Below are 26,698 nucleotides of genomic sequence, written 5' to 3'. Positions count from 1 at the left end.
GCTGGTGGGAAACGCGACAATGGTAGCTCTACGCATTTCTTGGCTTCTTATGCCACTCGTCAGGAGCAAGCGCGTATCTTGATCTAAAATAAAAGATATAAAAATGATCTAGTTATTATAAACATGAAACAGAGGTGGGGAAATTGAAAAGACCCCACACAGAGTGCATGCTTACACATTGTGGTTTGTGAAATGGTGGCGGAGGCCATACCTCGCTCGGCAATCGGAGACACCACCCCCCGGGAGCTGAGGTGGACGGACCGAAGGGGGTGACTCCACAGGGCGCCATCCAAGGCAGACCAGGACCCCCGAGGCAAACCTGGAGTGGAAAGTATATGGTTGTGTATTAATAATCCTACTGGTGTACCATGGAGAATTGTTGTATTCATTGAATCATGAATATTTGCTGCTGCTATTGCTGATATTTCTCTCTATTTGTGATTGATATATTATTACTATATGCATGTTTTATTTCCATGAATCTAATAAAATTTTCCTAGTAGTCCATCGGTTTTGTTTTTTGGACATTTCACGTACTTCATTTAAAGTCCCACTTTTGTTGCTTTTTTCTTAGATCATATATTGACTTGGGCAGAAAAACATGTGCCGTTTCTGTCGGCAGTGTTTATTCCGGGGGTGGACAATTGGCAGGCGGATTTCCTAAGTCGCCAGAAATTGTTGCCAGGGGAATGGTCCCTGCACCCCAAGGTTTTTCTACAGATCTGCCAATACTGGGGGACCCCAGATGTGGATCTGCTGGCATCCAGATTCAATGCCAAGCTGGACAGGTTTGTATCCAGGACCAAGGATCCGCTTGCCTTCGGGATAGACGCATTAGTAGTTCCTTGGGATCAGTATTCTCTGATATATGCCTTCCCTCCGATCCAAATTCTGCCGCACTTACTACTCAGAATACAGGAGGAACGAAAGCCGGTGATCTTAGTGGACCCAGCGTGGTCCAGGAGATCATGGTACTCGGAGATTGTGAAGTTGGCAGTAGCGGACCCATTGGTCCTTCCTTGCCATCCAGACCTGTTGTCTCAAGGGCCCATATTCCATCCTTCTTTACGGTTGCTGAATTTGATGGCCTGGCTATTGAGACCAGAATATTGAAAGACCGAGGTATTATGGGTTCAGTCTTGTCTACTTTGATAAATGCTAGAAAGTCAGTTTCTAGAGCTATCTATTATAGAATCTGGAAGTCCATACATTTCTTTGTGTGAGGAAAGAAAATGGAACCCTCGTAAGTATACGATTGGAAGGGTTCTCGCCTTTTTGCAAGCAGGAGTAGACTTGCAGCTCGCTTTAGGGACAATTAAAGGACAGATTTCAGCCTTATCGGTCTTCTTCCAAATACCAATTGCATCCCATTCTTTGGTGCGAACCTTTGTCAAGGGTGTAACACACTTGAGGTCGTCGGTTAAACCACCTTTGTGTCCCTGGGACCTAAATCTGGTACTGTCAGCCTTACAGAGTCAACCGTTTGAACCTTTTAGGCATATTCCTTTTGTCCTATTGACCAGAAAATTTGTTTTTTTGGTGGCTATAACATTGGCTAGAAGGGTGTCAGAATTGGCCGCCCTTTCTTGCAAAAAACCTTTTATGATTCTTCATCAGGACAGAGTGGTCATGCGCCCTCGTCCGGAATTTCTACCGAAGGTGGTTTCCAAATTTCATTTGAATCAGGATATCATTTTACCTTCCTTTTTTCCAAACCCTAAGACTAGGGAGAAAAGGTCGCTTCACTCACTGGATGTGGTGAGGGCGATAAAAATTTACTTGGAAATGTCAGCTCCCTTCCGGAAGACTGACTGACTGTTTTTTTTGTCTTGCCTGAAGGTCCTAAAAAAAGGACAGCCGGCAACAAATTCAACTATATCCAGGTGGATTCGTCAGACTATTATCCAGGCGTATGGATTAAAGCGCAGGGTTCCACCCCGGGATTTAAAAGCACATTCCACTAGAGGGATTAGTGCATCATGGGCAGTAGGCCAACAGGTGTCTATGGCTCAGGTTTGCAAAGCGGCCGCTTGGTCTTCAGTTCATACGTTCACCAGGTTTTACCAGGTGGATGTGAGATCTCGAAAAGAGGCTGTTTTTTGCCACAGCGTGTTGCAGGCAGCTTTATAGTCTCAGGCCCGTTGGGCTTAGGGATAATGTGTCCCCCCCCCCCCCCTCAGGTGCATTGCTTTAGAACATCCCACATAGTCATTATTATGGTGCTCTGTGTCCCGTGATGTACGATAAAGAAAAACTGATTTTTCAAACAGCTTACCTGTAAAATCCTTTTCTTGGAGTACATCACGGGACACAGAGGTCCCTCCCCTCTTTCTGGGATCATCATTGCTTGCTACAAAACTGAGGTACTTCCGGTATAGGAGGGGTTATATGGGCCGAAATGTCTTACTATTGGTTGCCAGTGTCCACCTAAAGGTAAGCGTAATACCCACATAGTCATTATTATGGTGCTCTGTGTCCCGTGATGTACTCCAAGAAAAGGATTTTACAGGTAAGCTGTTTTAAAAATCCGTTTTTTTTTTATTCCATGACAGCAATGAACGCTGCTCAATATTACTCACACCTAAATGGGGCACCTGATCCATTGTTTAAATTGGCAACCAAAAGCTGTACAGTAATTGCAATAATATCTATTTCCTGGTCTTTGAGAACTGAGCTTTATACATAAGTTTGAAATTACTGGGGCTATTGGTTTGACAGGTGCAGCGCTAAAAAATAAAAAATACTATGAAAATGTCCCAAAGCATAAATAAAATGAAGCCAAACGGAGCCTTCTCCGTCAAGAGGAAACGGGCAAAGGCTATCTTCTTAGGGTGAACCAACCATTCTCTTTTAGTGTAGCATCAACATATTCCTCCCCCTCTGGACCAGATGGGAAGCATAGTGGTTCCTCTTTTCAACAAGATATTAAACCAAGTGTGATCCAGTGGGCGTATGCAACAATATTCGTTGGCAACAGCACTTGAAAAAAAACAGAGGCTCTCTGGTTTTGAGACTCAGAAAGGAACCTGAGTGAGAGGAGCCCTGGGTGTTGGACTAAAAAGGTTTTCGAGAGGACTGGAGTAGGGTTGGAGATCCCAGGTGAGGAGCAAGGAGAAGTCCGCCTTTTTCTTTGATGTGGGTCTTTCAAGTGCTGTTGCCAAGGAATATTGTTGCATACGCCCACTGGATCACACTTGGTTTAATATCTTGTTGAAAAGAGGAACCCCTATGCTTCCCATCTGGTCCAGAGGGGAAGGAATATGTTAATGCTACACTAATGGAGGATCGTTGGTTCACCCTAAGAAGATTGCCTTTGCTATCTGATTACAACATACGTGTATAACCCATACACTGATGGTAAGGGTCAGTTTGTTTGGGTGATGGTGTTCCTATCCCTTTCTGAGGTTTCTTCCATGGTGGATCTTGTCCAATAGAGGGTTTCTGTTTCCTCTTGATGGAGAAGTCTCCACTTGGCTTAATTTTATTTATGCTTTGGGACATTTTCATAGTATTTATTATTTTTTAGCGCTGCATCTTCTCCTTATATTTCTTTAATTGTACCCAGCAATTTTGTGCCAGCTGCTTTTTATCTATTTAATGGTACACTAAGCGCAACAGATTCTGTTTTTTATGACCAAAGTGCTCAAATGTGGGTATTGAGTGTGTGTGTGTGTGTGTGTGTGGTATGCGCAGCTGCGATCCCCTCTGTAATATATGACAACGTTGTCTTATTTTTAAACTACTTGCGAGGTACACTATCAGTCTTTTTTTCATGAAATTGTTGTGTGTTTTTTCTATTTAATAAAATTATTGAATCAATTAGTGTCCTAGATTTGGCCCTCTTGGGAGAATTTTATTCTCCTTTTTTTTGTTACATGGTTTACCTCTTAGCCGCTGCTTCTATCTGAAACTGATAGTCATTTTGTCCTGCTGATGGGCTTGAACAAAGGGTACCCTGCTTCTCGTTCCACTATTTCTAGGTGGAGTAGGCAGCTTATCGCTAAGTCTTTGCAGGGCAATTTTCCTCTTTCCTATTAAGACTCGCATGACTCGTTCAGTCAGTATCTCTCTCAGGCTTTTTAGCACCTGGTGTCTGTTTCTGAGGTTTGCATGACTGACACTTTAGACCCTGTTTTACACATTCGGAAAATTCTACTAGTTAGATGTCTGGTCTCTGCTAATACCAGCTTTAGCCATATTTTTCCCTATTCTTGGGCCTGTATGCATTGCTGTGTTACTCACCCCTTGGTTATATTGCTCGGTGACCTCCCAGCCTCTGAGAAAAGAAACCCGTGTCCTGTACTGTACGATTAAGAAAAGAGGATTTTTCTGCTCACCTGTAAAATCATTTTCTTAGAGTACAGGACACAGACCAACACACAGACCAACACACTCCCCTACAAAACTGAGGATTGCTCAGAGCGAGAGGGGTTATATGGGCTATCACGCAATTGTTTGCCTGTGTCCAGTCACCTGAAGGGGCTGCATATAACACGGGGGGGCTATGATTAAAAGCATGTGTCCTGTACTGTCCTCCAAGTAAAGGATTTCATAGGGAAGTAAAAAATCCTTATTTTCAGCAGGTTTACATGCAAAAACAATCCCCTTTGTCACTGTTACTTTATGCTATTTTATACAGTGCTCTGTTAAAGGATTGCTCCTCACCAAACCATAAAGAACTGGAGCAGAAACTTGCAGAGTTGGATAATCGGCTCCAAGCAGAACTTATAAATAAAGAATCATTTGAAAAAGAGACTTTGGAATTAAAGAAACAACTTGAAGCTAAAGAAGAGGAGAAAGATGAACTTGTGAAAAAACATCAGCTGGAAATAACTACTCTGAAAGATCAACTGCAAAATATGCCTGAAGTGAGGGTTGGTTTGGGATCGCACAATGAGCTGGAAGATTTGGATTCAAATAATCTTACACAAAGTCAGGTTAAAATGAATAATTCACAAAGCACACAAACGGATCAGGTGCAGGAGAATTGTGTAGAGGAACACCTTTCAAGTCCCATCCATGATATTTGTCAAGAGCAAATACAGATGCTTGAGCAGAAGATAGCAGACCTGGAAACAAGTGTAAGTACAAGCCTATTAAAAAAGTGTCTCCATAGTTGATTACTAACTGCAAAATATATTTTAGTATCTTCTTTTGTCATCAAGATTCTGTAGCTATTGTATGTGCAAGTGAGGATTTTGGAGCACTGCACCCTGAAAGAGTTGACAGAACACAATAAGTTTACATTTCTATGTACCACATTGTAAATGCAAGCTACATGATCCTTTTGTTTTTTGCATTTACTTTCATTTCTGAGTAGCTCAGAAACTGGTGGTGTGTTGACTAACCTCGGAATTGGTTTTACTGGTTTTTTTCATCCGTAACCTTTATCATTCCAAGATGGAATTTAATTAATGTGAGCACATATGTTCAAAACCAAGGACACACTGAAAACTTGCCAGCCTTTCTGAAGGGCAAGGCATGCAAAACTGAATTGACGAAGATTGAAAGATATACACAAGTTTGTAGGTTCAATCAAAAATTCTCCACTTTGCTTCTCAAAAAAAAAAGCACTGCACCAGTGGAACACAGTGTGCATGTGATTTAAGTGAACATCTAAGGCCTCTTGCACAAGATACTCCTGTTTGAGCAAATACTTTTTCAGACTTTTTTTTTTTTTTTTTTTTTTTTGTATGTACTTTGCACGTATTTTTGCGCAAAAACGTATTCTTGCAACTTTTTTTTGTTCTGCTCAATATGTAAATTGACATTTACACACATTTGTGCACTCATGAGGCGTAAATTACTGATCAAAAATGCAGATTTTTTTTTTTTTCTGAAGAATGCACGGCACTTGTATATGCGGCTGTGTGCATAGGCACATTACAATTAATGGATTGTAATTTAGTTCCAGTAAAAAAAAAAAAGCTTTACTGTACTTTTTTTCAAGCTGCACTGTGCAAGAGGCCTTAGATCTTTGCATAAGGGCATGTAACATGTGCCCTCTAGAGAGTACAAATATACTCCTCTATTTGAACTTCGCTGGTTACTTCGGATCAGTCTTGTGCATTTGCTTTACAGATTAATCTTTTATTGTGCATTATTTTGTGCGTTTCTTTTCAGAATCAGCAAACCGACTTTGTGGAAAGTCTCCAAATTTGTGAAGCTTTAATGATGGAGAAAGTAAGTGTCAGTTTAATCTTTCATTTGTAGACTGTTGCAGGTAATGAAAATTATTAAACGTTCTTTGGTCTTAGGAAACTGCTCTAAATGAACTGGCTATTTTGCGAGAGAACTTTGATAGTGTTGTAGTGGAGAACGAGAGCATGAAACAAGAAATTGCCATAATGGAAAAATATCTTCAAGAGAAAAATGAAACTAGCGAGTTTGAACTGTTGGAGAAAGAAACACAAAAAGAGCATGAGGTAAATAAACTCCAAGTAATGCCTCCTTGATGTAATAAACGTGCTCTGAAAATGTTTAAACTCTGATTTTTACACTTCCAGACCTAAGATACTGTATGTCAACATTGCATCCTTGCTATATAATTCATAAGAGCAAAAGCCATAGAAGCAGTTAGCATGCATACATCGTGAACATTTGGGGTCGACCGATTATCGGCGTGGTCGATATTCACTTTTTTTGAAGAATCGGTATCCATAACAAACTTACTGATCTTACCGATATTGCTTCAAGTGGTTGTACTGGGGTGATGCCTACAGCTGACATTCTGCTTACTTGTAATAACAACCAATGCGGCTAAGCAGCCGCTCGCCCGTTATCACAAGTAGCGGGCAGCCTTCCACCGCTCAGGCCGGGTCTCCCGTCCGAGCGAACAGCTGGCACGTCTGCTGGCTGGCCAGAGACCCGAACAAAGCAATCTGCAGTCTCGGATCTAGTAACCTGGAAGCGATGTCATGACATGACTTCCGGATTACTCTCACCCTAAAGGCGTCAGTTTTAAAAAATAGAAAGTATTCAAAAACACAGATCTTGGCGTTTTTGAATACTTTTAAGTGCAGTGGAGGGATTTGGGGTCTTGTAGATCCCCGATCTCCCCATAAAGAGTACGTCTAACATGCCTGTTACTGGAGATGTTTACATTCCTTGTGACAGCAATAAGTGATAAAAAAATGTATTAGTGTAAAAAAAAAATTAAATCTACAGAATATCAGCACCCGATATTGGCTATCGGCCCTAAAGGCAGCCAAAAAAACTCTTTAAAAAAAAAATCAGCCCTAAAAAAGCAATATTAGTCAACCCCCTAGTGAAAATCTATTGTGATTTTGTTTTTCTCAAGTTCAGAGTCGAGAGTAAATGACTCTTCACCAGGTATATGTGAAAATTGCAAACTATTTCATATTTACTGCTGGCATTCTGAAATTATCACTCCATGCGAAACAGGAGTACTCTTGGGTACTTGGCTCTCTACCCAGCAGAGATGAGAACCTACGTGGACCGCCAAAAAGCATACTGTAAAGGCAGTACAGTGCTATCGTATTAGTCTAATATGCAGTGCAAAGGGAGTTTAATGAATGAACCCTTAGAAAAAAAAAATCTACAAATTTATATTTTACTTATTAAAAATTGAGTTCAGTTTTCAAATGTATATATTTAAAAAGAATTAAAAAATATTTCTTCAGTCTCCCTGAAAGTATATTTCACGTTTGGTCAACACCGTGTGTGGGTTGTGTTTTTTTTTTTTTTTTTTTTTTTTTTTTTGTTTTTTTTGTTTTGAGGTTGTTGAGAGCAAAACAAATGTATTTTTAGTTAGCAATACATTCTATATAATTCACCTAAATCTACTCGAAATGGAACTTTAGTCAAAAAATGTAAGTCCCCCTAGATCACTTCAGGCTGCCAGGTATAGCTATGTAAAACATTAAAAATAAACGCCTTTACTGTTTAAATACACTGTTTTAATCCATTGTGGTGCAAACTTCTGCAGCATGAGTTATTTAGCTGTGAGTTAGCCGTAATAGTATAGATTAACCTTGATAGTAATGCTCACCAATAATAAATTATTGAATGTATGATAGAATGAAGTGATCCTGAGTTGCATGGTTCATCTTTGCTGTGCTGCATGTTTTATAATCCATCCACTTTCTCTATGCACATGTTTACACAGAGAAGTTCCAAATTTATTCCTTAAAATTGGTAAAGTTTCATTGAAGGTGCAATTGTATCACTGATTTAATACCTTGTGTTTTTTTTCCCATAACTAGCTGGCAAGCATTGTTAGTCTGTACGGATGTAATACAGAGCTGCCATTAAATCCTTTTGAATTTTTTTTTTTTTTTCTCCTTTTTAAAATGCTTGTTACCTGATTATAATGCTAAACCAGTGCCCTCAATACTTTTGTGACTTGCTCACTCACAAACATGCAGATCATGAGTTGTCCCATGGTTATTTTAGGTAGGTGACTCAAGGTAATAAAGCCCGAACCTCACAAACTTAATTTCTTCTAAAGTAGGACTAAAATATCTAGTGATTTTCCCTGTAAAATCTAGAGAACATATACAAGTCTTTGTGTTTTATGCTGTGTCATGGAGAAAAGATGGTTATCGGTGCACAAATATTTCTCAAAGTATAACTGAAGCCAAAACTTTCTTTTAGTTTTGGATAGAGTGCAGAGGGATTAAAACACCTATCAGTTTGTCTGTGCCCCCATTAGGGAGATTCACCCTTGCCATTTGTCCTATTTACTATTATCAGTGAAAGTAAATGAAAATCCCAAATTTTTGGTTGTCCTCAGAAAAGTGATAGAGGGGTAATCTTCCAATGAGGACATTAGATCTAGTGACCTGGGGGCTCCCAAGGAATTCCCTTCATTTGCGGGGATCACTTCTCACTTTGCTATGGGACAGGAAATGAAGGGAAATCTCCGCAATGGGACACAGATGGCAAAAAAAATCTGACAGGTTATAACCCTTCCTGACCTTATCCAAAATAAAAATAAATTTTGGCCTATAGTTCTACTTTAATGCTGGGTTGCTGGAAAAATTGTCTTAATTGCACCAAAATTCTTTCTGTGTGAAGGTTCCGGTTTGCTTCTTTGGTGATGGCTTTCTAATCAACAATTCTTGCTAATGCTTCTTGCCCTATTGCTAATTGCTTTCTAGGCACAACTAATTCATGAAATTGGCAGTTTAAAGAAGGTAGTAAAGAATGCAGAGTTATACAATCAAGAACTAGAGGTGAGGTTTTTCTAAACTTCTGTCTTTCATAATAAAACAGACCAAATGTTAATCAATTATATCTGCTAATTTTTTTTTATCAGTAAAAAGTATTAAGTCCTTCATGGGTCAGTTAATGTTCCAACTTTGGGGCCATTTAACCACCACCCCCCATCCAAGGAAGTGGGCTACAATGCTTGTGTGGGTTTTTTATTGGTTTGTTTTAGGCAGCCCACTAATTTTGAGTGGGCTGTGAATACACTTCAATGCATAAAAGATGTCCTGCTCTGTTTTCTAAAATGTTACACACCACAATGCACAGTGCATTACTGCACACCGTGTTATTGTGTGCATCCTTGTACTAATATAGCTAGTCCATTTCACAGTAAAATCTTTTCTGTTTTTTTTTAAGCCATGTTTGTAAAACTTTACTACATTTTTATATACCTATCCATTCTTCTTCATATGTATTGAATAGTCTGGAACTTTTGTATATCTTTCTGCTAGCAAGGCTGCTTACGGTTTCAGACTTGAGATGTAACTGCTGTTCTATTCTTTAAAATTCCAGGGTGAACTAGAAAATAAATCAAAAGTTTTGAAAGAGCAAGAAAAGCTAATAGCTGAATTAAAGAAAGATGCTGAAGTGCTCTTGAAAAAATCCAGATATTCTGATCTCTCAATATCTATGGTATAGTATATTCGCAGTAACCATGTATCTAATGTATTTTTTAAGTGCTGTTTGTTGTAAAGGTGGTTTCACTATAGCTACTCTAGTCTGAACATAGAAATTCAGTGCTAGTCAAAGAATTTGTCACAGTGCTCGTGTAACTAGATTTAACTGTTTTACTGCCTTCACTCACCCTATAAGTAAATAGCTCAGCAACTCTTCAGCACCAGGAGTTTCAAGGGGAGGTCTTCAGTGACTCTTCAGAACCTGGAGTTTAAAACTGCGAGTGATAGACATTGGCTTCAATCCATTTTGCCTCGCGTATTTCCTTCTGTCTTTCCCTTTTGGCCTGTTTCTACTGCTCTTGCACGGTCAGGTATTTGTAAAACCTGTGCAGAATGATAGTGTTGGTAATGGTTACTTCTTTGCTACTCAGCAGAAGTATGTTTAACGTGGCTTGACTGCTTTTTCCCTCTCTACTCCTTTTGGTTTTTTTTTTTTAATCACTTTTATTCCTTTTACAAGGAATGTAAACATCCCTTGTAATAGAAATAGTGCGTGACAGGTCCTCTTTATGGAGAGATGTGGAGTCTATAAGACCCCACATCTCTCCTTCAGGCTGAGATAAAATGAACTGTCTTGACCTTTCCGGCCGAGTCCCCGGCATTGTTTACATCCGTCGGCCCAGATGTGATGTCATAACATCGTTATATATAAAAAAAACCCGAAGGGTAAAAGCTGCGCTCAGAAACCAAAAAACAAAAAAATGACAAAAGGAAAATCAAAAGCTGCCAGCACTCTAAAAGTCCAGTATCTGACTCCAAAGCATATAATAAACAGAAAAGTACAGCGCTAAATGTATATACAGCATATAGGATCCTGACAAGAGTAAGATCCTACCATGTGACTTAACATAAATAAGTGAGCAAAGTGACAAATATGAAAAATTCCAATGATAAAACGATCAGCATATATTACAAGGGCATGTGAAAAACAGGAAAAGATCTCAAAAAAAGTCCAAACAGGGATATTCTATCTGCAGGTAGATATAAAGCACCCATCCAAGAGAAACGTGAAGAAAAAAACACCAGTAGATGATCCACCATGAAGTGAGTGTATATATATATTCAGCTTACCGGACGGCGATGACTGCTATTACGGCAGTCTCGCCCAGCATAGGGATTAGGGTCTCCCAAAACCGAGGGTGCAATACAGGACCAGCAGCTTTAACAGTCAGTCATTGTAAGCACCCCTGCCACTGGAAAATGGTTTGTCTCATCCTTGTAACTGATACATCTGCAAGAGAGCTTGTACTTTTGAAAAACAACAGACTTACTGGCTGGATCACCAGATGAAAACAGAAGAAAGAAAGCCTTCTCACCTCTCAGCAGCCACCTCTGAAGGGTCAGAGTGTAGGAGGTCCAGATGTTTAAAGACACCACACTTAAGAGGTTAAAGGCATCAATTTCTCTGGTAGAAGTGGATCTGCTGCCTGCAGTGGAATTCTGCCAAGCCCCAAGTCTGGGAGAAACATGCTGTATTTCAGAGACCCAAACCTACAGGAAACTACCATTTGGTAGCTCCTGGAAGACTTCCAAAAACCTGTGTTTTTTTTGATGCCTTGGAAGAATCCAGGCAGCTTTCATGGGTGAGCTTTGTCTGTACACATGAAAAGAATTCTATGGCTCAAATGGTGGGTGGTGAAATTGTTCTGCGAGAAAAAAAACGAGAGGCTGCGAATACTTGTTTCAACCCTTCTTGAATGCCTTCACTCAAAAGGTGACTGTGGGTAAAAACACACTCCTAACTCTTAAGAAGGCAAAGGTGACGGGTCAGAAACCAACGGTGCCTTCAGGATCCAAGAGTTCCTTTCGTAAGCCTACATCCCAGTCTGCAAGATTGGACTCCCAAGTCCTCTGATTCTCTAGACAAATCCTTCTGACACAAGTGTGGTTGCTTGAACTTGGGGAGTCACAGATGACTAGGTCTGCAGACCATCTAGTCAGTAAATACTTCACTTTATCAGTAGGGCTTCCTTGCATCCAGGATGCCTAACTATACATCCCCATCTTCCAGCCTTGCCAGTAGTTTTTGAGCTTTACAATGGAATTATCAATTTGTGGATTTGCCTTTAGACCTGTCCACGACCCCCAGTGTGTTTACCAAGATGCTGGTTCTGGGGTTGTTACGAACCCGGAGAAACTCCATGGTGAGGTACTGGAAAGGTTTGGCTAGGTACTGAAGCCTTAGAAATCTGCATTGGTTTCGACAAAATGTCTGGCGTACCTAGTACTAAGCATGTACCGGTCGCTTTGAACTCAAGTGAAGTCTCTGAGATTGTTTAAAAAGTCCCTTGATTCAGGACTGCATGAAGTTGCTGGGGAACGTAGTAGCTGCATATCTTTATCGTACATCATGGGACACAGAGCCTTAAGTAATTAATGGGTTATGGGCCACCTTCAGGTGTTGACACTGGTATACCCAATACAGGAAGTTGACTCCCCTATATAACCCCTCCTCCTTCCAGGAGTACCTCCGTTTTTTCACCATTGTCTAAGGTGTTGGTCACGAGTGAAAATGTGCTCTGAGAAGCTCCAGGAAGGATCCATGCTGGATTTAAAAAACCTCCACAACTGCATCCATCTACGCCACTGTGGCCACAGGATGGTACCCGGGCCTCGCAAAGAACAAGGTTTGGCATGTAATGCTTCTCTTTGAGGGCTGGACCCTAGGAACCAGGACTCTTTTTGGTCTTGCTACATTACCTAAAGTTGTCTTAAGGAGTGTTATACAGGTCCAAAGTAGTGGAACCCCTATTAAAAGGGACCCGGTCTTTGAATGTTTAACTACGCTGCCCGCCGTGATGGGTGACGTTTGGATCTGTCTGTTTTCAGCAGTATACTGCAGCAAGGAAAAGTTAAAAGTATAGGAACTGCAAAGTCCTGACTTTTCTTTCAATATGTAATATTGTAATGCCTTAAAACTCCTCTAGAAGGGAGTAAGAATGCATATACCCTGTTAATCTGTGCTAGCCTTGCGCTTGTGCTAGCACACACGCGTAGGACCCTTTGGTTAAAAAAAATTGGTCTGCCGAAGCACCTTGCAAAAAGCTTCTGACTAGTTTCCCTTTTCATGGGGAGCGACTATTTGGCGATGATTTGGTTAAATACATCCAGACGATTTCTAGTGGAAAGAGTACTCTTTTGCCAGTTAAAAGAAAGTATAAACTTCCTTAATTTAAACTGACTTTTTCTCCTGCGCCAGGGGCATCCGCCTCTAGGCAGTGGCGATGGCCTCCGCCATCAGACTCTAGAGGAAAACCTCATGGTCAGACCCAGGCACAAAAGAAGACCTGGGGCCGCAAATCTGCAAAGCAGAATACTAAAGCCTCATCATGAAGAGGCGTTTCCCCTCAACAAAGTGGAAGGAAGACTTCTGAAATACTTAGTCTGGCAAAGGGAAATTCAGGACAGATGGGTAATCTCCACGATGTCTGTAGGATACAAACTGGAATTTCAGGAGTTCCCACCGTCTCGTTTCCTGGGATCAAACGTTCCCAAAGACCCAGGGAAAAGGCAATCCCTGTTTCAAGCATTAGACCGATTTTATTGGCTCAAGGGGTGATCATACAGATCCCCACAGAAGAGCGAGTTTTGGGGTTTTATTCAAACCTGTTTACGGTACCAAAGCCAAATGGGGATGTTGGACCCATTCTAGATCTAAGGAATCTAAATCAGTTCCTGAAGATCCGCCCCTTTCGCATGGAGTTGATCAAGTCAGTAGTTTCCATCCTACAAGGAAGAGAACTTATGGCATCCATCGAAAAAACAAGGATTTTAGCCCGGATCAACCTGTAATTATTTAGCAGTAATGGCTAGTTTCCGCGGGTAAGTATAGACCTATCATGTAGACAAAAAAAGCCTGGATGCAGTTCAAGTTGGCCTTTTAAACATATGGCAAAAAAAAAGGGGGGGAGAAACAGATTGTTTCTCAGAAGGTCAACAGAGAACACTATGGTCAAATACAAAACCAGCTTTATTAATTACCAAAAAATTTAACCAATTAATGTAACAAAGGTGAAATTAGAAGCAATATGGACAGACGGTTATAACAAACAAGTTAAAATGGACAACGTTGTCACAAAGGATAATAAAATCAAATGGGAGCCGCGGCCACACACCCACATATACTCATCATACACACTGGATATAAGATATTTTCAGGATAATCATGCACATTAGGTTAGCAATTATTGGAGTTAGTTCCCAGTATTGAATGTCCAATTGGGCAAGGACAGTCCTATATCACTAGTATGGAGGTGATGTGAGTGGGTGGATGATCTGACAAATCAAACGATCATAAGGTTGGACCATAGATAGAGCGATCTCTCAAAGGATCATTGCATTCAATGATTACATAGACCAAGCTGATGGATAAATCATGAGCGCTTTCCAGGTTGCAGTAGAGCTATTTGTACAGACATCTACAGAGGCAGCAGAATGAATGTCCTTGGGGACAGCATTAGAGGAAATATAGAGAAAAAAAAACTGACATACGTTTTGTTGGAGTGCTAGGTAAAGTGAAAGAATCTCACTGATCGCACTGTGTCTGTCGTCAGACTGTGATAATCCAGGATGTTGAGGTCTCCCTATGGACAGATGCCTCTGTGTGGTTCATCTAAGATGTAGATCGGCAAGGAGTCATCTCTCACTGCTTCTCACCATAGAACCGCTGAAGCGCCACTGCCGCCATGTAATGCGTAACTGTAGGGGAGAGCCAGCATCAGCTGTTGGATCAGCTGTTAGGTCCGTGTGGAGGTAGGTCAGATCAAATTGCACGCGGCTCCCAAGGACGTGCTGACGTCACACCGCTAATGGCATCCATCGACATCAGAGATGCATATCTGCATGTCCCTATATTTCCTGCTCACCAGAGATTGCTGCGGTTCGAAGTAGAACAGCACTTTCAGTTTGTAGCCTTGCCCTTCAGGCTAGCTACAGCACCCCGGGTGTTTACAAAAGTACTGGCCCCACCGCTAGCCAGGCTAAGGGCACAGGGCATAACAGTCTTGGGGAACCTAGATGATCTATTGTTAATAGACCAGTCAGTGGCTCGCTTGGAGCAAAGTGTACGCATTACAACCAGTTACCTGGAAAGTCTGGGTTGGATCCTCAACCTAGAGAAGTCTTCTTTAAAACCGCTAAGAAAGCTGGAGTATTTGGGCCTGATCATAGACACAGCCCAGAAAAGGGTGTTTTTGCCTCCGGCAAAGATCAGCTCCATACAAGAGCTGGTACGGATGGTCAGGTCAAGAAGAGATCCCTCAACTCGCTTTTGCATGAGGTTGTTAGGAAAGATGGTAGCTTCATTCAAAGCAGTTCCCTATGCACAGTTCCATTCGAGACTGTTGCAAAACAGTATCCCATCTGCTTGGAAACAAAACACAAGCTTTGGACTTGCCAATGCGCCTGTCCCCAAGAGTCTCCCAAAGCCTCAGTTGGTGGTTACTAACCCAGAATCTGCTGAAAGGAAAATCCTTAAGACCAATCATCTGGAAAGTAGTAACGACAGATGCCAGCCTCTCAGGCTGGGAAGCAGTACTAGAGTAAATGACTGTCTAGGGACAGTGGTCAAGATCTGTAAGAACCCTGCCCATCAACATCCTAGAGATTCGGGCAGTGTGTCTGGCTTTGAAAACCTGGACCTCCAGGTCAAAGAATTGTCCTGTCAGGATCCAATCCGACAATGCCACGGCTGTGGCCTATATCAATCACCAGGGGGGGGGGGGCACCAAGAGTCTTTCAGCTCAGAGAGAGGTGAACCATATTCTAACTTGGGCAGAAAATGTCCCATGCCTAACGGCAGTTTTCATCCCGGGAGTAGAGAATTGGCAGGCGGACTACTTAAGTCGCCAGCAGTTATTCCCAGGGAATGGTCTCTTCACCCCGACGTCTTTCAGGCTGTTTGCCAAAGATGGGGGACTCTGGACGTAGATCTTCTAGCGTCCAGATTCAGCAAGAAGTTAGTCAACTTTGTGTCCAGGACAAGGGATGCATTTGCATGCGGAACAGATGCATTGGTGACCCCGTGGGATCAGTTCTCACTGATCTATGCATTCCCCCCCCTATTCAGTTGCTGCCACGACTTCTTTGCAGGATCAAGCTGGAAAGAAAGGTGGTAATTCTGGTAGCACCAGCATGACCCAGAAGGTCGTAAAGATGGCAGTAGAGGGTCCATGGCCCCTCCCACTAAGGCCAGACCTGCTTTCACATGGGCCGATATTCCATCCTACTTTACGAATGCTAAATTTAAAGGCCTTGCTATTGAGACCCACATTCTGAAGAAATGTGGGCTTTCCAGGTCCGTTATCTCAACTTTGATTAATGCAAGGAAGCCAGCTTCCAGCACTATATATTATAGAGTTTGGAAGGCTTATGTTTCCTGGTGTGGATCCAAGGGTTGGCACCCTCAGAGATATATCATAGGCAGAATTCTTGCCTTTCTACAATTAGGCGTCGGGATGAAGTTGGCCCTGAGTACTACTCAGGGCCAAGTCTCAGCCTTATCGATTTTATTTCAAAGCCCGCTTGCTACGTATTCTTTAGTCTGGGGTTTTATGCAAGGGGTGATGCGGAATAATCCGCCAGTTAAAACACCCTTGAGCCCTTGGGACTTGAATTTTAGTTTTGTCAGTGTTACAAAAACAGCCTTTTGAACCGATACAGCATATTCCCTTAGTTCTTCTGACAAAGAAGCTGGTATTTTTGGTTGCTATATCCTCAGCAAGGAGGGTTTCGGAATTGGCTGCTCTTTCTTGTAAAGAGCCATATTTGATTATTCATGAGAACAGAGTGGTGTTACGCCCTCGTCCAGGCTTTTTTCCAAAAGTAGTTTCAGGTTTTCACCTGAACCAAGATATTGTCCTGCCATTGTTTTTTCAAAAACCATGTTCCAGGGAAGAAAAGTCACTACATTGTCTTGATGTAATGAGAGCAGTGAAAATCTATTTAAAGGCAACTGCTCAGATTTGTAAGACTGAGGTCTTATTTATTCTGCCAGAGAGTCCTGAGAAAGGACAGGCAGCATCGAAATCCACTGTCGCTAAGTGGATTCGACAGGTGATAATTCAAGGTTATGATTTAAAGTGTAAAATTCCCCCGTTTCAAATTAAGGTGCACTCTACCAGAGCAGTTAGTGCTTCTTGGGCAGTGCGTCGCCAGGCCTCCATGGCTCAGATCTGCAAGGCCGCAACTTGATCTTCAGTGCATACATTCACAAAATTTTATCAAGTGGATGTAAGGAGGAATGAGGATATCGCCTTCGGGCACGGTGTTCTGCAGGCAGCATTATTAGTCCTCAGGTCTGGGGGTGCCCTACGGGTTGTGTCTCCCTCCCCTCAAGTAGCATTGCTATGAGACATCCCATTAAGTAATTACTTAAGGCTCTGTGTCCCATGATGTATGATAAAGAAAATAGGATTTTTATAACAGCTTACCTGTAAAATCCTTTTCTTGGAGTACATCATGGGACACACAGGTCCCCTCTTATTCTGGGGTTTAAGTATTTTGCATGGCTACAAGAACTGAGGTACTCCTGGAAGGAGAAGGGGTTATATAGGGGAGTCAAACTTCCTGTATTGGGTATACCAGTGTCAACACTTGAAGATGGACCATAACCCATTAAGTAATTATTTAAGGCTCTGTGTCCCATAATTTACGCCAAGAAAAGGATTTTACAGGTAAGCTGTTATAAAAATCCTATTTTTATGCAGCGGCCTCTACCCAGCTTCACTCCAGGGCTCTGCTTAGTATCCTGCCTGTTTGGAGTCGGATCAGCCAATGCATCTGCCTCCCAAGATCATTTGTGTTGCAGTTGTGGATATACACTTAGATGTTGGATACCAGAAAATCTTCTTCCCAATGAATTCGAAGGTCTTGGCCAGCCAGGGAACATGGTTGTCAGAGGAGTGGAAGTTGTCAATCAACATCCTGGAACTTGAGGCAATTTGGGTGGCTCTTCTACATTACTCTGTATACCCCTTTTTTTTTTTTTTTTTTTTTTTTTATTAGGTCTCCCCATCAGGGTGCAGTCAGACAATACCATGGCTGTGGCATACATCATCGATCACTGAGGGACAAGAAGTTCCGCTGCTTGAGAAGCAGCAAACCCGATCTTTACTTGGGCAGAACTACAAATTCTGTCCCTCCTCTCCCATGCATGTTCCTGATATGGAAAATTGACCAGTGGACTTTTTCCATCATCAGCAGATGAATGCAGGGGAATGGTCCCTTTTTACCTGGGGGCATTTTGCAGAAATTTGTCCACAGATGTGAAATTCTTGGCATCCCTATTCAACACAAAACTGGATAGGTTTGTCTTGATCCAAGGACCCTCAATCCTTTGTGGTAGATCCCTTTTGTCTCCTTGGGGTCAGTTTTTTTTCTTGATCTATGCCCTTCTTCCACTAGAGGGCATTCCAATGATTTTGATTGTACCTGCTTAGCCAAGAACATGGTATGCAGACATCGTAAATCTTTTGGCAGGGAAGCCCCAGGGTTCAGGTTTCCATCCTGCCTTATGGTCACTGGCTTTAATGGCATGGATGTTGAAGCCCAAGTCCTGAGGTATAGGGCAATTTGACTCCAATCCTTACCTTCCTCAAGTCTACAAAGTCGACCTACTGGAAGGTGTACCATTTTACATGGATGGCTTATTTCACCTGGTGTGAAGCTTGTACGTTTTTACCACCAACAGTATGCAATGGGGTGCATTTGGCTTTCCTCTCCAGTCTGGTATGGTATGGAAGTGGTGGCGATGTGGTGTGTTCTGTTTCAGAGACCTCTTGCGTCTCATTTGTTAAAAGCTGTATTGGGTATATTGGGTGCAGGGTGTCATGTGGATTGTTCTGCCTGTGCGGTGCCCCTTGTCTTTGTTTGACCTTAAAGTAGAACTATAGGCAAAACTTCTTCTTTTTTTTTTTTTTTTTTTTTCCATTTTGGATAGAGTAAGGGTTATAACCCGTCAGATATTTTTTGGCCATCTGTGTCCCCTTGTGGAGATTTTTCTTCACTTCCTGTCCCATAGCCAAACAGGAAGTGAGAAGAAATCCCTGACAATGAAGGGAATTCCTTGGGGACCGCCAGGTCACCAGAACTAGTGTTCCCATTGGAAGATTTGCTACAGCTCTGTATGATTTATTTATTTTATTTTCTTCTATGTTATGAATATGCAGCGCTGCCTGTTCATTCATAATAGTAAAAGATCACACAGCACTGAAGATCTGTTTTAATCTGTCTGCTACTGCTTGTAAACATACAAGCCAATGGATCACGCTGCTTCTCATTGCTGAGTGATTTTTTGCTATTATGAATAAACAATTGGGGCAGCATTGTTCACTCATAATGTCAATAGTAAAAGAACAATTAGTTTAGGGAAGTGGCTGTACCTTTCCCCCATAGAGCGCCTAACCCGGAACTGTAGTGCTAGATGCACTTTTTGTCCCCTCTGAGATTAAATAAAAGTGTGAAAATTTCAGAGCGGTTTTCTTTACCATAATGCTATCCTAATGGATAGGGAAGGCCAGAAAAGATAAATAAGTACTAAAGCGGCTAAAATAGTGATTTGGCACATGTCAAAGGGCGTACCCCCCCCCCCACTTTCTTAATCTAGCCAAAACTAATATTTTAGATGGAATTCTACTTTGAGTACAAATTATGCTGCATGAAGGATTGTGTGCAGAGATTTCAGCATTCTCCTTCAGCCTACATTTTAAAAAGATCCAGTCTCTTGACAATTCGTTTCACCATAAATCGTCCCTGAAGACTATATATGCATTTAACATATTCTGTGCATGTTAGTACCTTTTAAACGCCTCTCTTTTGTATATCTCCAAAAGCCCTGAGACTACTGCTGCATGCCACCACTTTATGTGATGTCAGCAGGCTGTCGCTCAAATACCGCTCTATATTCACTTTTGCTCCCCCAGCAGATGCATAAAAAGGTCATATAGGGAGGTAAAGGTAGAAGAATTATATATACACTTTTTGTGTAAAAAAAAAAAAAAAAAATTTCATTCTCACACACAGCATATGCATAACTTTCAATTATGCCCCAAAATACATTCAGCCACTCCTTCCGAGTATGGCGATACCACATGTGTGGGACTTTTTTGCAGCCTGGCCACATAGAGGTCCAGCATGCAGGGAGCGCCATCAGGCGTTCTAGGAGCATAAATTACACCTATAATTTCATTCCTACCTATCACACTTTTGAAGGTCCTGGAGTACCAAGACAGTGAAATTACCAACAAAATTACTCCATTTTGGAAAGCTAACACCCCAATGTATATTCTAAGAGGCATGGGCAGCAGCTAGGTACTCGGATCAGCTGGTGGCAGGTACTCTGATGGGCTGGTGCCAGGCACTCGGGGTACTCTGATAGGCTGGTGCCAGGCACTCGGGGTACTCTGATAGGCTGGTGCCAGGCACTCGGGGTACTCTGATAGGCTGGTGCCAGGCACTCGGGGTACTCTGATGGGCTGGTGCCAGGCACTCGGGGTACTCTGATGGGCTGGTGCCAGGCACTCGGGGTACTCTGATGGGCTGGTGCCAGGCACTCGGGGGTACTCTGATGGGCTGGTGCCAGGCACTCGGGGGTACTCTGGTGGGCTGGTGACAGGCACTGGGGGGGGTACTCTGGTGGGCTGGTGACAGGCACTGGGGGGGGGTACTCTGGTGGGCTGGTGACAGGCACTCGGGGGGGTACTCTGGTGGGCTGGTGACAGGCACTCGGGGGGGAGGGGGTACTCTGGTGGGCTGGTTACAGGCACTCGGGGGGGGTACTCTGGTGGGCTGGTGACAGGCACTCGGGGGGGGGGTACTCTGGTGGGCTGGTGACAGGCACTCGGGGGGGGGGGGGGGGGTACTCTGGTGGGCTGGTGACAGGCACTCGGGGGGGGGGGTACTCTGGTGGGCTGGTGACAGGCACTCGGGGGGGGGGGGTACTCTGGTGGGCTGGTGACAGGCACTGGGGGGGGTACTCTGGCGGGCTGGTGACAGGCACTGGGGGGGGGGGGTACTCTGGCGGGCTGGTGACAGGCACTCGGGGGTTACTCTGGCGGGCTAGTGACAGGCACTCGGGGGATACTCTGGCGGGCTGGTGACAGGCACTCGGGGGTTACTCTGGCGGGCTGGTGACAGGCACTCGGGGGTTACTCTGGCGGGCTGGTGACAGGCACTCGGGGGTTACTCTGGCGGGCTGGTGACAGGCACTCGGGGGTTACTCTGGCGGGCTAGTGACAGGCACTCGGGGGTTACTCTGGCGGGCTGGTGACAGGCACTCGGGGGATACTCTGGCGGGCTGGTGACAGGCACTCGGGGGTTACTCTGGCGGGCTGGTGACAGGCACTCGGGGGTTACTCTGGCGGGCTGGTGACAGGCACTCGGTGTGCTTGGTGTATACTGTAGGTGGTAACGAGCTGTTACCGCAATCTCCTTTATACACACGATCAGTGTGTGAGGAGAAGAGCCCAGTAATAGCTCGTTACCGTGGTTTGTTGACATTCTGTGACCGGCTATAATTGGACAAAGCCAATCACATGGTAAAGAGCCAATTTCGTTAGCTCTTTACCGCGATCGAGGATGGGCTGTGTCAGTGTGACAAGCCTCGCCCCCGATCGTCGTGCATGAGGACAATGCATGTGACCAGCTGTGATTGGACACAGCCGGTCACGTGGTAAAGAGACGATTTTTATTGGCTCTTTACACTGATCTGGGATGAGCTGCGTCCCGAGGGACACGCCTCATCCCCGATCGCCGCACTTGGGGCCCACAGGAGCGGCGAGAAGCCCAAGACGTCATATGACGCCCGCTCGGATAGATAGTGTTCCGTACCGGACCGTAGTCATATGACGTCCGCAGGAAGTGGTTAAAGAAGTATAGCCAAAGCTTGTTTAGCTGTACTTCTATGGATCACAGATCGCAATACGTTCTGCACTCCTGTGACCCATTTTTCAGCAGCCTTCTGTCGGCCGACATCACAGAGCCAGTCCAGACTGGGGCAAGATCACGACCATGAAGTTGGGATCCACCCACGTGCCTGGACCAGCACCGGGCTCAGCCTTTGGGAGCCTCCAGTGAGCGGGGGGGCGGCAGGGGTCAGAGCAGACAGTGGTGAATGAGAGTCACCAGCTCTCTGCTCAGGTAGCCTGGAGATCGGAGATGTTTGAGTGCTCAGTTCTCAGTCTTTGAGCCAGCAGGGGACAGATGCAGCATCGGAGCAATGCTGCATCCAACTATGTAAAGATGATGCTGAAAAAAACAAGCTAACCATACTACTTTTAGGTTCCATGCACACTGGACATTAAAATAATGTTATAAAAACGCCAGTAGCTTTCATTCAGTCATTCAACATTTAATGTTTTTGCAATCGTGTTTATTAGCATGTTTTTGCGTTTTTCCACGTTATCGTTTTTAGGGGGTTTTTTTTCTTTTCAATGGATAAAAAAACGCTGGTGAGCCACATTTTTGGGCGTTTATCGTCGTTTATGCGCCTTTTTAAGTGTTTTTTGTGGTCAGAAAAACAGCTCCTGAACACGATTTTAGGGCGTCAGGCAACATCCCATAAATTCCACTGCTGATAAACGTCCATGTGTGCATGGACACATAGGATAACATAGAGGGGAGTTTTATGGGCTGTTGAGTGGGATCGCGGGTCCCGCGGACTCTGTCCACGGGGATACCCGCGATCGTCTCACGGTGAGGAAGAACGGGGAGATGCTAATCTGATGTGATCCCTGTGATCGGGAGCGGTGATCAGTGACATGTCACTCATAGCCACGCCCCCTAATAGAATCACTCCCTAGGACACACTTAACCCCTTCCTAGCCAGCTAGTGGTTAACACCTTTCTCTGCCTGCATCATTTTTACAATAATCAGTGCAATTTTATTGCACTGATCACTGTAAAAATGACAATGATCCCAAAAATGTGTCAAAATTGTCTGATGTGTCCGCCATAATGTCGCAGACATGATAAAAATCGCAGATCGCCGCCATTCAAGTGGAAAAAAAAAATTAATAAAAATGTCATAAAACTATCCCCTATTTTGTAGATGCTATAACTTGCGCAAACCAAAAATATGTAGAAGAATACGTATTGGCCTAAATTGAGGGAAATGTTTTTATATATATTTTTGGGGGGATATTTATTATAGCAAAAACTAAAAAATGTTGCTTTTTTTTTTCAAAACTGTCGTTTTTTTTGTTTATAGCGCAAAAAATAAAAACCGCAGAGGTGATCAAATACCACCAAAAGAAAGCTTTATTTGTGGGGAAAAAAGGATGTCAATTTTGTTTGGGAGCCAAGTCGCATGACCGCGCAATTGTCAGTAAAAGCGACGCAGTGCCAAATCGCAAAAAGTGCTGTGGTCTTTGGCCAGCCAAATGGTCTGGGGCTTAAGTGGTTAAGGTGACGTGAAGTCTGTAGACGTGTGATGCCTTTTGATGGCATCTAGAAGTGACTTCACACACCTATTCCTGCTAAGTCTCATTGTATCCTTTTTCTTTTCTGCCTAATTTTGTATGTTTTTGTTTTGGTATTTTATTAGGGGGGTGACAGTGAAAAAATTTTGGAAGAAGTACTTCAACTGAAACAGTCTTTAGTTGATGCTGAAACTGTAACCCGGGATGCTCAAAGGGAAGCTGCCTTCTTGAGAAGTGAGAACATAGAGCTGAAGGAAAAAATGGTGAGTTTATAGCACTAAGTGCACCAGAATTAAAGTCGATATTTAATCCAGGGCATCTCAACTCATGTTCTGTGGAACCATATTGTTGAAATGTAATTAAAATATATTGACAAAAGTATTGTGATGCCTGCCTTTGCACACACATTAACTTTAATGACATCCCAGTCTTAGTCCATAGGGCTCAATATTGAGTTGGCCCACCCTTTTGCTGCTATAACCGCTTCAACACTTCTGGGAAGGCTGTCCAGGAGGTTTAAGAGTGTCTCTATGGGAATGTTTGACCATTATTCCAGAAGCGCATTTGTGAGGTCAAATTCATCCCAAAGGTGTTCTATCGGGTTGAGTTTAGGACTCGAGTTCCTTCACCCCAAACTCACTCATCCATGTCTTTATGGACCTTTCTTTGTGTACTGGTCCAAATCATTTTGTGGAGGGGAGATTATGCCGTGGGTTTGTTTTTCAGGGGTTGGGCTTGGCCCCTTAGTTCCAGTGAAGGGAACTCCTTTTTTTTTTTTTTTTTTTTTTTTTTTTAAAGGGTGTTTATTTTCATTTTTAAACAACAAAAGGACAGAACTAAAAGAAAAATACAGACTGTCGGTACAAATATGTATAGTGCAATCAGCAACTTAATTTGGATAATGAATAAATGACCGATTAGGACGTCTGGAGAAAACATTTATACCCCAAGAAAAAAAAAATAAAAATAAAGACTAAACCATGCACACACACATTCACACTCACAGCACACACGACCCCATTACCGCAGTATATTTGCAGAAACCCACAGGCAGTAAAGTTTTAAATGCTTACAGGAATCACTATCCACGTGTAGACATATGTCAATTATTGTTCACTGAATCACAACATCATACCACTCACTGAGATGGCTGTGAAGAGAGGACATTCCCCCAGAAGTCCCTCAAGACGTCCAGCCACGGCTGCCATATTTTGGTGAACTTCTTAGGGCATGCCCTACTTTTATATATCAATTTGAATTTGGGGAGGGTCCTATGAACAATGCGGAAAAAAGCGTGGGCCGAAAGGGGGGCAGTTTCTTTCCAATGTAGTAAAATTGTTTTATGTGCATAAAATAACAAAGTGAAGGCAACTGTTTAGGCGCCAGCGTACCAAGACATTTTGGACTATTTCCTGCTCCCAATTTTGTGGGAACAGTTTGGGGATGGCCCCTTCTCATTCCAACGTGACTGTGCACCAGTGCACAAAGCAAGGTCCATAAAGACATGGATGAGCATGTTTGGGGTGGAGGAACTTGATTGTACTATATATTTTATATGTCTTCTGTGAAAAAAGGGTAGCTGGGGATATGATGTCGCTTTCTGTCCCCAAAGTGAACACCCACTGTACACAAAAGACATGTGCAGCACAGAATAGGAGCACATACCTCAGCCTGTTTACTTGCAATGTAGCCAGTTCACCCTCTTACCTCTTTGCCCCCTTCACACTCGCACACCACTTCCAGCTTTGCTAAAAGTATCCAGTTCATCTCTAACTCCTGCCAGGTCTCATAATAACTAGACAGACCACACTTTTAAATACACATCATGGCTTGGGGACGGAGCTAAGTAGCAGACATGTGCATATATCCGAAGAGAGCTTATGGCCAACAATTAGAGCTGGCAGGGGTATGTGAAGTGAGCTAACCAGGATTACATAGCTCCATTTTGATCTGTTAAACATATCATTGAAAGTCTTTTACCTGTATGAAAAAAGAAAAAAAGCATTAGTGTCACTTCTAAGGACTGGTAAGCTGCAATACTATCCATTCTTGTCTTCTAACACTTTAAAATGTTTTTTTTTTCCTCCCTGAGATTATACAACCAACTTAAGGCATTATATAATTTAAATCCTATAGTCTTTAAACCAAACTACATATCAATAAATTTGAAACAAAAAGACGAATGGCTGCACACCCACACAGTGCAATGTTGTCAGCTTTATTGGTATCAAAAAATCCTTAAAAACAACCAAGCACAGACAGGCAGGGGGGTACAAGGATGATTTTACATATCAATAAAGTTCAATGTGTGTGTTTTTTTTTTTTTTGTTTTTTGTTTTTTTAACAGGATGAACTCGCACTTCATTGCCAACAGAGAGAGAAAGATGCCTCTGCTTCTGAAAAGCAGTTAGAATCGGAGAAGTCCAATTACAAACGAATGCAAGCGGATTTGCAAAAAGAACTGCAATGTGCATTTAATGAGATTAACCAGCTCAACGGCCTTCTTGAAGGAAGAGTCCCTAAAGGTCTGTTCATTTTGCAGTGCGTTGCTCTGCAGAAAGGGCTGTACAGTTTAAAAGGGATTGTAAGAAAGAAAAACAGAATGCTCTGTAACACCAGTGTCATGGCTGCACCCCATATTGACCACTAGCTTACTGCAATATGTATATATGCGTTGTGGTTTGCAACTGGTTTACTGGGATTTTGGCTGAAGATATCGGTCATCTTTATTTCTATTACAAGGGATTTCTATTACGTGACATTCCTTGTAATAGAAATAAGTGATTAAAAAAATAAATGAAAGGGATAGTGTAGAAATAAAAAGTAATCTAAATAAATAAGGGCAAAAAAAATGTAAGCTCCCCCATCCCTCTGTGCTCGCCCACAGAAGTGAACGCATACGCAAATCCCGCACATATATGTTAATGATATTCGGACCACACATTTGCGGTATCGCTGGGAACGTTGGAATGAGAGCAAAAATTTTAGCGCTAGACCTCCTCTTTAACTCTAAACAGGTAACCTGTAAAGGCGCTTAAAGCGTCGCCTATGGAGATTTTTAAGTACTGTAGTTTGTCGCCATTCCCATGCATGCTCAATTTTAAAGCGTGACATGTTGGGTATCTATTTACTCGGCGTAACATCTTTCATGTGGTACAAAAAAATTGGGGTAAATATTGTGTTTTTTAGTTCATTAAAGTGTATTTTTTGCCAAAAAAATTGCGTTTGCAAAAGCGCTGCCCACATACTGTGTGACGCAAAAAATTGCAGAGATTGCCATTTTATTCCCTAGGGTCTCTGCTAAAAAAAAATGTATAATGCTTGGGGGTTATAAATCATTTTTCTAGCAAAAAAAGCTGATTTAAGCTTGTAAAC

At 42.7% G+C, this 26,698-nt stretch overlaps 1 protein-coding gene across 3 annotated transcripts in view; it reads left to right on the top strand.

Annotated features, from left to right (window-relative positions):
• The window catches only part of CENPE (centromere protein E), a 183,013-nt gene that overhangs the window by 59,904 nt on the left and 96,411 nt on the right, over window positions 1–26,698 (top strand). For 2 of the 3 annotated variants that reach the window (XM_073601777.1, XM_073601770.1), the window contains exons 16-22: window positions 4,640–5,081; window positions 6,124–6,183; window positions 6,258–6,425; window positions 9,123–9,197; window positions 9,745–9,864; window positions 23,449–23,586; window positions 25,671–25,848. In XM_073601777.1, coding sequence (XP_073457878.1) covers window positions 4,640–5,081; window positions 6,124–6,183; window positions 6,258–6,425; window positions 9,123–9,197; window positions 9,745–9,864; window positions 23,449–23,586; window positions 25,671–25,848 — 1,181 coding nt within the window. The remainder of the gene's footprint in view (window positions 1–4,639; window positions 5,082–6,123; window positions 6,184–6,257; window positions 6,426–9,122; window positions 9,198–9,744; window positions 9,865–23,448; window positions 23,587–25,670; window positions 25,849–26,698) is intronic. The other variant, XM_073601785.1, reaches the window with a different exon arrangement.

The sequence above is a fragment of the Aquarana catesbeiana genome, linkage group LG01 (genome assembly GCF_042186555.1).
Source record: "Aquarana catesbeiana isolate 2022-GZ linkage group LG01, ASM4218655v1, whole genome shotgun sequence".
Classification (NCBI taxonomy): domain Eukaryota; kingdom Metazoa; phylum Chordata; class Amphibia; order Anura; family Ranidae; genus Aquarana; species Aquarana catesbeiana.
Note: the sequence above shows the minus strand (reverse complement) of the source record. Positions and strands in the feature narration are given on the sequence as shown.